This window comes from Zonotrichia leucophrys, chromosome 1A (assembly GCF_028769735.1).
Source record: "Zonotrichia leucophrys gambelii isolate GWCS_2022_RI chromosome 1A, RI_Zleu_2.0, whole genome shotgun sequence".
Classification (NCBI taxonomy): Eukaryota; Metazoa; Chordata; class Aves; order Passeriformes; family Passerellidae; genus Zonotrichia; species Zonotrichia leucophrys.
This window is the reverse complement of record NC_088170.1, coordinates 72,809,698-72,821,325: the sequence shown is the minus strand read 5'-3', so window position 1 is coordinate 72,821,325 and position 11,628 is coordinate 72,809,698. Positions and strand designations below refer to the sequence as shown.

Sequence of the window (11,628 nt, the reverse complement as noted above, 5' to 3'; positions counted from 1 at the left end):
CTGATGACAACCTGGGGACCCCCACGGTGCCCCCCAGGCCCCCGAGACCCCAAATACGGGTAACAAAGTGCCCTCCCCGTGTCCCTGAGGCCCCCCCAAGTGCTGGTGACAATCTGGGGAACCCCTCCCCAAGTTCCCGAGTCCCCCCGATGAGAGGTGACAAACTGCCCGCCCCAAATGAGCCCCCCAGGTGCTGATGGGAACTTGGGGACCCCCAAACCGCCCGCCAAGTCCTTGAGACCCCCAAATACGGGTAACGAAGTGCCCCACCCAGAGCCTCGAGCCCTCCCATCGCTGGTGCCAATCGGGGTACCCCCAGCTGTCCCCCAAGTTCTCGAGACCCCTGAGTGCTGGTGCCAATCTGGGGACCCCCCAATTCCATGAGACCCCCAAATACGGGTAAGAAGCGCCCCCTCCCCATATCTTTGAGCCTCCCAAGTGCTGGTGCCAGTCTGGAGACCCCCCAGACGCCCCTCAGGTCCCTGTGACCCCCCAATACGGGTAACAAAGCGCCCCCAATCCCCCGAGACCCCCAAATGTTGGTGACGACCTGGGGCCCCACAAACTTCCCCATGGCCCCCCCAGTTCCCCCCCCCCCACGTGTACCCAATAAAGTGCCACGTGCGAAGGATGTGTGTGACACCCCCTGAGCACCCCTAGACCTGGGACGGGACCCTCGGACCCCCCAGCTCCGACACGGGACCCCCGAACGTGCCCCCATCCCTGGAACGGTGCCCCAAGTGCCTCTCGACCCCCTTCCCGCGGGGTGGGACCCCCTGAGCCCCCCCCCTAGACCCCTCTGGGCTGTGCTGGGGGGTCCCGGAGCCCCCGATCCCCCCGGGCACCCCCTCCCGGTCTTCCGCTCCGCCAGGGGGCGCTATCAGCCGGCCCGGCCCCCCCGCGCGCCGCTCCGCCCCGCTCCCGGCATCCCCCGCGGCCCAAGATGGCGGCGCCCGAGGCGCGCACGGTGCTGGTGCGGGGCCTCCCCGCCGGAGCCACCGCCGCGCTCCTGGAGCGGCTCTTCGGGCACCTGGGGCCGCTCCGCCGCTGCTTCGTGGTCACCGAGAAGGGTCGGCGCCCGGGAGGGAGCGGGGGGCTGCGGGGAGCTGGGTGTGGCGGGGTCGGAAGCAGTGAGGGAGCGAGCTCTGGGGTTGGGAGCGGGGTCTGAGGGTTTGCAGGGGTTGGGAATGGGGCCTGGGGGGGCTGTAAGGGCTGGAAATGGGGTCTAGGGGGGCTTTGGGGCTGGGAATGGGGTCTGGGGGACTGCAGGGGCTGGGAATGGGATCTGGGGGGCTGCAGGGGCTGGAAATGAAGTCTAGGGGGCTGGAAGTGGGGTCTGGGGGGCTGCAGGGGTTGGGAATGAGGTCTGGGGGGGCTGCAGAGGTTGGGAATGGGGCCTAGGAGGCTGTAAGGGCTGGAAATGGGGTCTGGGAATGGGATCTGGGCAGGCTACAGGGGCTGGGAATGGGGGCTGGTGGGGCTGCAAGGGCTGGGAGTGGGGGCTGGGAGGGCTTTGGGGGGCAATTTGGGGCTGGGAGTGGAGTTTGGGGGGCAAAGGTTGGGAGTTGAGTGGCCCGAGGTGCTGGACCCGGGGTCTAGGTGGGGGGGATCTAGGGGCACAGAGGGGTTTGGGGCTGGGGGGCATAAGAGCAGGGTTTTGAAAGGGTGACATTTGGGATTGGGGTCTGAGCTGGGGGCTGGGACTGGGATTTGGGGCTGGGGGGCACGGGGGGCGCTGGGGAGCTGTGGGAGCAGGAATTTGGGAGGTCATGACCTGGGGGGCAGCATGGGGTGACTCGGCTGCCTGCACAGCGGGGCTCTGGGGCACGGCTGGATTTGGGGGTCCCGGTCGGGTGTGGGGGTGCCGTGCCGGGGCTGTCGGGTCCCTGACGCCCCCCCGGCCCCCCCCAGGCTCCCCGAAGTGCCGCGGGTTCGGGTACGTGACGTTCTCCTTGGCCGAGGACGCGGCGCGGGCGCTGCGGGAGCCGCCCGAGCTGGGCGGGCACCGCCTGCCCGTGAGCCCCGCCCGGCCGCGGGCCCGGCCCGCCGCGAGGGGCACGGACACCCCCGGGGCACGGGGGGAGCAGGGGGAGACCCCCCCAGCACCGCCCCGCGCCAAGAGACCGCGGGGACCCTCCCGCAAGGCGCGGCTGATCCTGCGCAACCTCAGCTTCCAGGTGAGGGGGGACCCCCGGGGACCACCGTGCGCCCTCCATCCCCCGGGGACATCCTGGGCATCCCCTGAGTGCCCCCAGCCCCCCAGGGACCTCCAAGTGCTTCCAGTCCCCTTGGGACCCCCCAGGGACCCCTGAGTGCCCCCAAACCCCCTTGGGACCCCCTGAGTGGCCCCCAGGAACCCCCAGTGCCCCTCAGGCTCCCCAGGCCCCGCCCTCTTCCCAAGGGACCCCCATTTCCCTGGGGACCCCCATTCTTCCATGGACCCCCCCCCCAGGGATCCCCCCAGCATTCCCCCATGCCCAGGACCCCCCCAGTTCTCCCTAGACCCCCCAGTGACCCCATTCCTCCCAAGGCACCTCCCCAGCACCACTGATGCTCCCAGGACCCCCAAACCCCTGGTGTCCCTCATGTCCAGAGCCCCCCAGTGCTGCCCTCTCCCCAGGGTCCCCCAGGCCCCACAAACCCCATAGTGACCCCATAGTGACTCCGTAAACCCCCCCTGAACCCACAGTGACCCCCCTGACCCCTCACTGTCCCCCTGTCCCCCCCTGTCCCCGCAGTGCTCCGAGGAGGAGCTCCGGGCTCTCTTCGCCCCCTTTGGCCCCGTGGTGGAGCTGAACCTGCCCCGCAAGCCTGGTGAGCCCCTGACCCCCGAGCCCCCCGGGTGCCCCCCAGCCCTGGGCTCACTCTGGGCCTCACTCTGGGGGTCACTCTGGGGGGCTCTTGCAGACGGGACCCCGAGGGGCTTTGCCTTTGTCCAGCTCCGGAACCTGCGCGAGGCGGCGGCGGCGCTGCGGGGGCTCAACGGGACCCAGCTCAAAGGTCTGGGGGGCTGGGGGGGCTCAACAGGGCACAGATCAAAGGTCTGGGGGGCTGAGGGATTCTGGGGGGCTGGGGGGGCTCAACGGGGCCCAGATCACATCTGGGGGGTCCTGGAGGGTGTTTGGGGGATCCTGGAGAGAGGGCTCAGTGGGTCTCAGGTCTGAGATTTGGGGGTTCTGGGGTTCAGCAAGGGGTCCCTGGGAGTTGGGGGTGCTGGGGGTCTCCAAGCTGGGGAGATCAGAGGTTTGGGGGGGTCCTGGGGAGAATGGGCGGTGAGGGGAGGGAGCTGGGGGGGTCTGGGGGCGTTGGGGGGCTCTGGGGAAGGGGCACACAGAGGGGGGGTCTGTGGGGCACATGGAGGGGGGGGGGCTCTGTGGGGCACGGGGGCCCCTCAGGAATTCGGGGCTCTGACCCCCCGTGCCCCCCAGGGCGGCCCCTGGCTGTGGACTGGGCCGTGGCCAAGGACAAGTACCAGGGGACACAGGGAGCCCCAAAAACGCCTGGTGAGACCCCAAAACTGACCCCAAACCCCCCTGAGAGCCCAAAACTGACCCCAAACCCCTCTGAGACACCAGAACCCCCAGTGAGACCCCAAACCTCCCCTAGTGCATGTGAGGGGCTGTGCTGGGGTCCCTGGGGGTTTGGGGGGGCAGAGGGGGGCGAGGGGTGACTGTGACCCCTCCCACACCCCCTGTTCCTACAGAGGAGGAGGAGAAAAAGGGGAAAAAAAAGGAAAAAGAGGAAGAGGAAGAAGAAGAAGATGAAGTAAAGGATGAGGAGGATGAAGAAGAAGAGGATGAAGAAGATGAAGAGGAGGAGGAAGAGGAAGAGGAAGAGAAAGAGGCTGCCCAGGCACCACGGCAGACCCTCAAAAGGGGATCAGGGGCCAGAGCTGGGCTGGGGCACAGGAAAAAAAAGAAGGTAGAGGAAGATGAGGAGGAGGAAGATGAAGAGGAGGAAGAGCAGGAAGAAGATGAGGAGAAAGATGAGGATGAGGAGGATGAAGATGAGGAAGATGAGGAGGATGAAGATGAAGAAGATGAGGAAGGTTTGTTGGGTGGGGCAAGGCTGGGGCTGGGGGCTTCTGGGACAGGAGGGTTCTGTGGGGTCTGGGGGGCTTGGGCAGAGCCTGGAGGGATTTGAGGGGAGGTTTGGGATGGGCTGGGGGCGCTCCTGGGGAGGTTTGGGAGGGTCTGTGGGGGAGGTTAAGGGGTCTGGGGAGGTTTGAGGGAGGGGCTTAAGGCAGTCTGAGGGGTCTTCCAGGGTATGGGGACATTTCTGGGTGTCCTGGGGGGTTCCCGGGGGTCCAGGGAGGTTCCTTGGGGTCCGGGCGGGGGGTTCCTGGGGATCTGGGGGGGTCCTGGGGGATTCCTTGGCGTTTGGGGTTGTACGTGGGGGTCCGGGGGTGTTCCTGGGGGTCTCCCATGTGCCCTGACCCCTCCCCATTGCAGAGGAGCCCCCCCGCAGGCGGCGGCAGCGCCCGTCGGACGTGGCCGAGGGCAGGACGGTGTTCATCCGGTGAGTGAGGGGGGCTGGGAACGGGGGACCCCCACCCTGGGCACCCCCCTGAGCCCCCCAACCCCCCCAGGAACCTCTCGTTCGACACCGAGGAGGAGGAGCTGGAGGAGAGCCTGGCAAAGTTCGGGGGGCTCTGCTACGTGCGGCTGGTGCTGCACCCCAACACCGGCACCCCCAAAGGTGGGATGGGAATGGGGGGCTCTGGGACCCCCAAAGGTGGGATGGGAATGGGGGACCCCCAAAGGTGGGATGGGAATGGGGGGGCTCTGGGACCCCCAAAGGTGGGATTGGAATGGGGGGGCTCTGGGACCCCCAAGGTGGGATGGGAATGGGGGGGCTCTGGGACCCCAAAGGTGGGATGGGAATGGGGGGCTCTGGGTGCTGCACCCCAACACCGGCACCCCCAAAGGTGGGATGGGAATGGGGGGGCTCTGGGTGCTGCACCCCAACACCGGCACCCCAAAAGGTGCGAGAGGAATGGGGGCTCTGGAATCCCCAAAGGTGGGATGGGAATGGGGGGGCTCTGGGACCCCCAAAGGTGGAATGGGAATGGGGGGGCTCTGGGTGCTGCACCCCAACACTGGCACCCCCAAAGGTGCGAGGGGAATGGGGGATCCCCAAAGGTGGGATGGGAATGGGGGGCTCTGGGTGCTGCACCCCAACACCGGCACCCCCAAAGGTGGGATGGGAATGGGGGACCCCCAAAGGTGGGATGGGAATGGGGGGGCTCTGGGACCCCCAAAGTTGGGATGGGAATGGGGGGCTCTGAGTGCTGCACCCCAACACCGGCACCCCCAAAGGTGGGATGGGAATGGGGGGCTCTGGGACCCTCAAGGGTGGGATGGGAATGGGGGATCCCCAAAGTTGGGATGGGAATGGGGGGCTCTGGGACCCCCAAAGGTGGGATGGGAATGGGGGATCCCCAAAGGTGGGATGGGAATGGGGGGCTCTGGGACCCCCAAAGGTGGGATGGGAATGGGGGCTCTGGGTGCTGCACCCCAACACCGGCACCCCCAAAGGTGGGATGGGAATGGGGGGGATCTGGGTGCTGCACCCCAACACCGGCACCCCAAAAGGTGCGAGAGGAATGGGGGGCTCTGGGACCCCCAAAGGTGGGATGGGAATGGGGGGGCTCTGGGACCCCAAAGGTGGGATTGGAATGGGGGGGCTCTGGGTGCTGCACTCCAACACCGGCACCCCTAAAGGTGCGAGGGGAAGGGGGGATCCCCAAAGGTGGGATGGGAATGGGGGGCTCTGGGTGCTGCACCCCAACACCGGCACCCCCAAAGGTGGGATGGGAATGGGGGATCCACAAAGGTGGGATGGGAATGGGGGGGCTCTGGGACCCCAAAGGTGGGATGGGAATGGGGGGGCTCTGGGTGCTGCACCCCAACACCGGCACCCCAAAAGGTGCGAGGGGAATGTGGGGGACACTGGGACCCCTAAATGTGGGACAGGGGCTGGGGGGGTCGCTGGGTGCTGCACACCAAAAGGTGAGATGGGTATGGGGGGGACACTGGGACCCCTAAATGTGGGACAGGGGCTGGGGGGGGCACTGGGTGCTGCGCCCCCACACTGAGACCCCTAAAAACTGGGGATCTGGGTGGGGGCTGCACCCCAGAGTTGGGGGGCAGTTCTGAGGGAGATCTTTGGGAGGGGTCCCAGAGGGTCCTGGGGTATTTGGGGGGTGATGGCAGCATAGGGGGAAGGATCTCAGATTTTGGCAGTGTCCCCCATTTGGGGGTGTCTGTCCCCCATTTGGGGGTGTCTGTCCCCCATTTGGGGGTCTGTTCCACATTTGGGGTTTTCTGCCCTGTATTGGGGGGAGGGTCTCCACAATGGGCAATGCCCACCATGGGGTGGTTATCCCATGTTTGGGGTGCCCCCACACTGGGGGTGTCCCACGTTTGGCCTTGGCTCCCACCCTGGGGGCTCCCCCTGACCCCCCCTGCCCCCCCAGGCTCTGCCTTTGCCCAGTTTGAGACCCCCGAGGGGGCCCAGAAATGCATCCAGGCTGCTCAGGAGGGGCCCGAGGTGAGGGGGGGACCCCGGAGTGACGGAGACCCCCGGGATGGGGGGACGGGGAGGGGGCTCAGGGGGAGCTGCTGGGGGGTTTGGGGCAGGGCTTTGGTGGGATTGGGGGATCTTGAGGGGGTTTGGGAAGGGACTGAGGGGGGTTTGGGGGGGGTGGTTTTGCAGGGTTTGGGGGCAGTTTGGGGTTTTTCTGCAATGGGAGTTTTTGGGAGAGTTTGGGGGGTTCTGGGGGGTTTGAGGGGGTTCTGGGGGATGCTGTGGGTTTAGGGGAGGTCAGGAGGGTTTGGGGGTGCCTCATTCCCCACTGTCCCAGGGTGGGGGGCTGCGCCTGGGGGGGGGGTTTGGGGGGGTGTGGGAGGTTTTGGGGGACACTCTGTGTTATGGGAGGGTTTGAGGGTGTTTGGGGGTGCGCCGTGCCCCCTGACCCCCCTGACCCCGCTGTCCCAGGGCGGGGGGCTGCGCCTGGGGGGGCGGCAGCTGCGCGTGGACCCCGCGCTGAGCCGGGAGCAGGCCCGGGGGCTCCCGGCGGGCTCGGCCCGGCCCCGAGGCGGCACCAGGAACCTGTACCTGGCCCGGGAGGGGGGTGAGTCTGGGGCCGCAGTGCCCCCCGCCCTCCCTGAGCCCCCTTTCAGCCTCCCCGTTCTCCTGGGGACCCCCAACCCGTATTTCCCCTTGCTCCCCAAATCCCCCACCCCCCATTCCCTCTGCTTCTCCAGTGCTTCTCAAACCCTTCCCAAACCCCCCTGAGCCCCCTCTTTTCCCCACCACATTTCTCTGACCCCCCCCTCCCCCATGAAAACACACTCATTCCCTTCCCCAGACATCTGCCCCAGCTCTCCCATTACCCCCTGGCCCCACAAATTCCCAAAATTATCCCATTTCCCCATTCCCAGCCATCTGCCCAGGCTCCCCCATTCCCCCTGTGCCCCCTAAACCCCTGTGACTCCAATCCCCCTGACCCTGTTTCCCATCCCATCCATCCACCCACCCAGGCTCCCCCTTTCCCCCTGAGCTCCCCCAGTTCCTACTCCATTTCCCACCCCAATTCCCATCCCAGCCATCCACCTGAGCTCCCCCATTCCCCTGAGCTCCCCCAAGCCCCCCAAACCCCTGAGCTCCCCCATTTCCCATTCCCAGCCATCCACCTGAGCTCCCCCATTCCCCTGAGCTCCCCCAAGCCCCCCAATCCCCTGAGCTCCCCCATTTCCCGTTCCAGCCATCCACCTGAGCTCCCCCATTCCCCTGAGCTCCCCCATTTCCCATCCCAGCCATCCACCTGAGCTCCCCCATTCCCCTGAGCTCCCCCAAACCCCTGAGCTCCCCCAAGCCCCCCAAACCCCTGAGCTCCCCCATTTCCCATCCCAGCCATCCACCTGAGCTCCCCCATTCCCCTGAGCTCCCCCAAGCCCCCCAAACCCCTGAGCTCCCCCATTTCCCATCCCAGCCATCCGGCCGGGCTCGCTCGCTGCCGAGGGTGTCAGTGACTCGGACATGGCCAAGCGGGCGCGGGTGAGTGCGGCCCTGTGGGGCTGTGTGGGGCTGTGTGGGGCTGTGTGGGGGTGTCCCCGTGCCCTGCCCAGCCCCTGACCCCCCATTCCCCCCCAGTTTGAGGAGCAGAAGCGGCGGCGGCTGCAGGACCCCAACGTGGCGGTGTCGCGGACGCGGCTGTGCCTGCACAACCTGCCCAAGGCGCTGGACTCGGCCCGGCTGCGCGCCCTGCTGCGCAAAACCCTGCGGGGCAGCAGCGGCGCTGCCCCGTGCATCAAAGAGGTGTGGCTGGGCTGGGCACGGTCACCGTGGGTCACTCTGGGTCACCATGGGTCACTCTGGGTCACCCTGTGTCCCCTGGGTCACTCTGGGTCTCCCTGGGCCCAAGGCGCTGGACTTGGCCCGGCTGCGCGCCCTGCTGCGCAAAACCCTGCGGGGCAGCAGCGGCGCTGCCCCGTGCATCAAAGAGGTGTGGCTGGGCTGGGCACGGTCACCGTGGGTCACTCAGGGTCACCATGGGTCACTCTGGGTCACCCTGGGCACAAGGCGCTGGACTCGGCCCGGCTGTGTGCCCTGCTGCGTGCCAGCCTGTGGGGCAGCAACGGTGCCACACCCTGCATCAAAGATCACTGTGGGTCACTCTATGTCTTTTTATGTCACCCTGGGTCACCCGGGTCACTCTGGGTCACCCTGGGTCACCCTGTGTCCCTCCGCATCACCCTGGGTTCCTCTGTGTCTCCCCATGTCCCCCTATATGTCTTTGTGTCCCTTCATGTCCCTCTGTCCCTATCGGTCCCTCTGTGTCCCCCTGGGTTCCCCTGTGTCTCACATGGTCCCTCTGTGTCCCCCTGGCTCTCCTTATGTCCCCCTGTGTGACCCTAGGTCTCTTTATGTCCCCCCGTGTCCCCACCATGTCCTCCTTGTGTTCCAATGTGTACCTCTGTGTTCCTTCGTGCCCCTCTGGGGGATGCCCTGGCTGGGTTTTGGGGTGACCCAGGGGGTGTTTTTGGGGTGACCCCATGCCTTCCCCAGTACCGGGTGATGCGGGAGCTGCGGGGTTGTTTGCGTTGGGATTTGGGGTGCCCTGGGTGAGTTTTGGGGTGACCCAATCTCCTCCGCAGTGCCGGGTGATGCGGGAGCTGCGGGGCCAGGGCAAATCTTTGGGGTTCGCCTTCGTGGAGTTTGGGGAGCACGAGGAGGCCCTGGGGGCCCTGCGGCGCCTCAACAACAACCCCGAGCTCTTCGGGGCCCACAAGGTCAGTGCGAGCACCCCAAATCCCCAAATCCAGGGCACCCCGTTCCCAGACCCTGGAGCTGCCCCTGGGATTTCCTGGGACCCCCAGGGGGTTTTGGGGTGCCCTGGGGGTTCTCCTGGGTAGTTTTGGGTTCCCCTGGGAGTTTTGGGTACCCTCTGGTTTTTGGGGTGTTCTGGGTTACCCCGTGGTGTTTTTAGGGAGGTCCCCCCTGGATTTCGGGGTGCCCTCGTTGTGTTGGGGTGTCGTGGGGTTTCCCTGAGGTTTTGGGATCTCCCATTGGGTTTTGAGGATCTCCCCATTGCTCTGGGGGGAACCCTGCAACTTTGGGGTGTTGGGGTGTCCCCCACAGAGTTTTGGGAGCTTTAGAAGTGTCCTCTTGGTTTTAGGGTGTCCCCCTGAGTACTTGAGGGGATTTCAAGGTGCTCCCCCATGTCTGGGGGGTTTTGGGGTGCCCTCTTTTTGTTTGGGGTATTTGGGGGGTGTCTCCCCCAGTGTCTGGGGTATTTGGGGGTGTTCCCCCGGTGTGTGGGGTATTTGGGGGTGTTCCCCCTAGTGTTTGGGGTATTGGGGCGGTGCCCACCGTGGTGTGTGGGGTATTTGGGGGGTGTTCCCCCCGTTTTGGGGTGCCCACTGTGCCCCCCCAGCGCCCGATCGTGGAGTTTGCGCTCGAGGACCGGCGGAAGCTGCGGCTGCGGGAGCAGCGGATCCAGCGGGGGCTGGTACGGACACCCTGACCCTGTGACCTCTGACCCCTGTGCCCTCTGACCCCTGTGACCCCTGAGCCCTGTGCCCGCTGGGGCTTTTGGTGCTGACCCTTGCACTGACCCCACACTGACCCCACACTGACCCTTTCTTTCCCCACAGCTCAAGGCCAAGGCCAAGGCGGCTGCAGGAGCCCCAGAGGGTCCCCAAGGAGCCCCGGACCCCCCCAAGGAGCAGCCAGCGCCCCCCAAGGGGCACCCAGCCCCCACCAAGACACAACCAGCAAACCCCAAGGGACACCCAGCCCCCCCCGCGGGCTCGGGGGCCCCCCCGGCCGCCCCCCAGCCCCCCTCCGGGACCCCCTGGGCCGGGTTCCGCACGCAGGGCCCGGGGCACCGGGGGGCTCCCAACACCAAGGTGCTGGCCCTGCCCTCCCACCGCGGGCCCAAGATCAGGTGAGGGGCGCCCTGTGCCCCTGGGCTTAGCCCCTTGCTCCCCTTCACCCTCAGTGTTCTCCCCATTTCCCTTTCCTTTTTATTTCCCCCTTGCTCCCCTTCACCCTCAGTGTTCTCCCCATTTCCCTTTCCTTTCTCCCCTTTTTATTTCCCCACGTGTCCCCTTTTTCCACCCTTCCCTTTTCCTCTCCTTCCCCCATTCCCCCCCTTCTCCTACCTCCCATTCCCTCATTTCTCCCCTTCCCCCTCTTTTTTCTCTCATTTCCCTTTCCTTCTCTTTTCCCACCCTTTTTCCCTTTTTCTGCCCCGTTTTCCCTCCCTTCCCCATCTCCATTCCCTCCCCATTCCCTCCCTTTTCCCTCTCTTCTCTCCCCTCTTTCCCCCAAACCTTTTCTCCTTTCCCTCCCGGGTGTCTCTGCCCCTCGGGGCACCCCGGGGTCTCCCTCCCAATTCCCCCTTTTCCCAATTTCCCCTTTTTTCCCCAGGAAACGGGACAAGGGCAAGAAGGCTCAGCCGCCCCCCAAGCCCCCCAAAGCCCCCAAGGCCTCTCGGCGGCGGGAGAAGCTGCGGGTGCCCCCTCCCCAGGTAGGCATTTGGGGTCTCCTCTGGGAATTGGGGCCCCCCAGCCCGGGGTTTTGGGGTCCCCTGACACCCCCGTGTGTCCCCAGGGCCAGCGGCGGCGCCGGGGGGGCCCTGGGGGGGCCGAGGCACGCTTCCAGGAGCTGGTGGAGAGGTACAAGAGGAAGATTTTGGGGAGCAACCCCCCCACGGCCCGGGGGGCAAAGTGGTTCGAGAGCTGAGGCTCCCCCAGCACCCCCCCCCGGCACCCCAAAACCCCCCTGGGGGTGCCGGGGGTCCCACACCCTACAGGGGGGTTTGGGGCGCTGCCCCCACGCACTCTGGGGGGGGCTGGGGGTGGGACCCTGCCCTGGGTCCCTCCTGGCTCCCCCCAGGATTTGGGGGGGATCCCCCCGCCATGGCTCTGTGTCTTCCTGGGTTGTAATAAAAATGGGTTGTAATAAAAATGGGTTGTAATAAAAATGGGTTTTTTGAGGAAAATTTGGCCTCTCAGTGCCACCCCCCACCTCGGGGACCCCAAAACATCTCCCGGGGCTGGGGGGCAGGGAGGGGGGCTGGAGACCCCCAGGGGGGATCGGGGAGGGGGGTCCCATGAG

At 66.3% G+C, this 11,628-nt stretch overlaps 1 protein-coding gene across 1 annotated transcript; it reads left to right on the top strand.

Moving 5' to 3' along the window:
* Positions 1–943: 943 nt before the first annotated feature.
* RBM28 (RNA binding motif protein 28) lies at positions 944–11,473 on the top strand. The gene is made up of 17 exons (XM_064733437.1): positions 944–1,070; positions 1,912–2,177; positions 2,739–2,814; positions 2,908–3,000; positions 3,429–3,503; positions 3,704–4,048; positions 4,452–4,518; positions 4,589–4,698; positions 6,479–6,552; positions 7,000–7,135; positions 7,997–8,061; positions 8,158–8,322; positions 9,162–9,296; positions 9,941–10,015; positions 10,161–10,453; positions 10,939–11,038; positions 11,122–11,473. The coding sequence occupies exons 1-17, from the start codon at positions 944–946 to the stop codon at positions 11,251–11,253; spliced, it is 2,334 nt and encodes a 777-aa protein (XP_064589507.1). The 3' UTR covers positions 11,254–11,473.
* Positions 11,474–11,628: the final 155 nt, after the last annotated feature.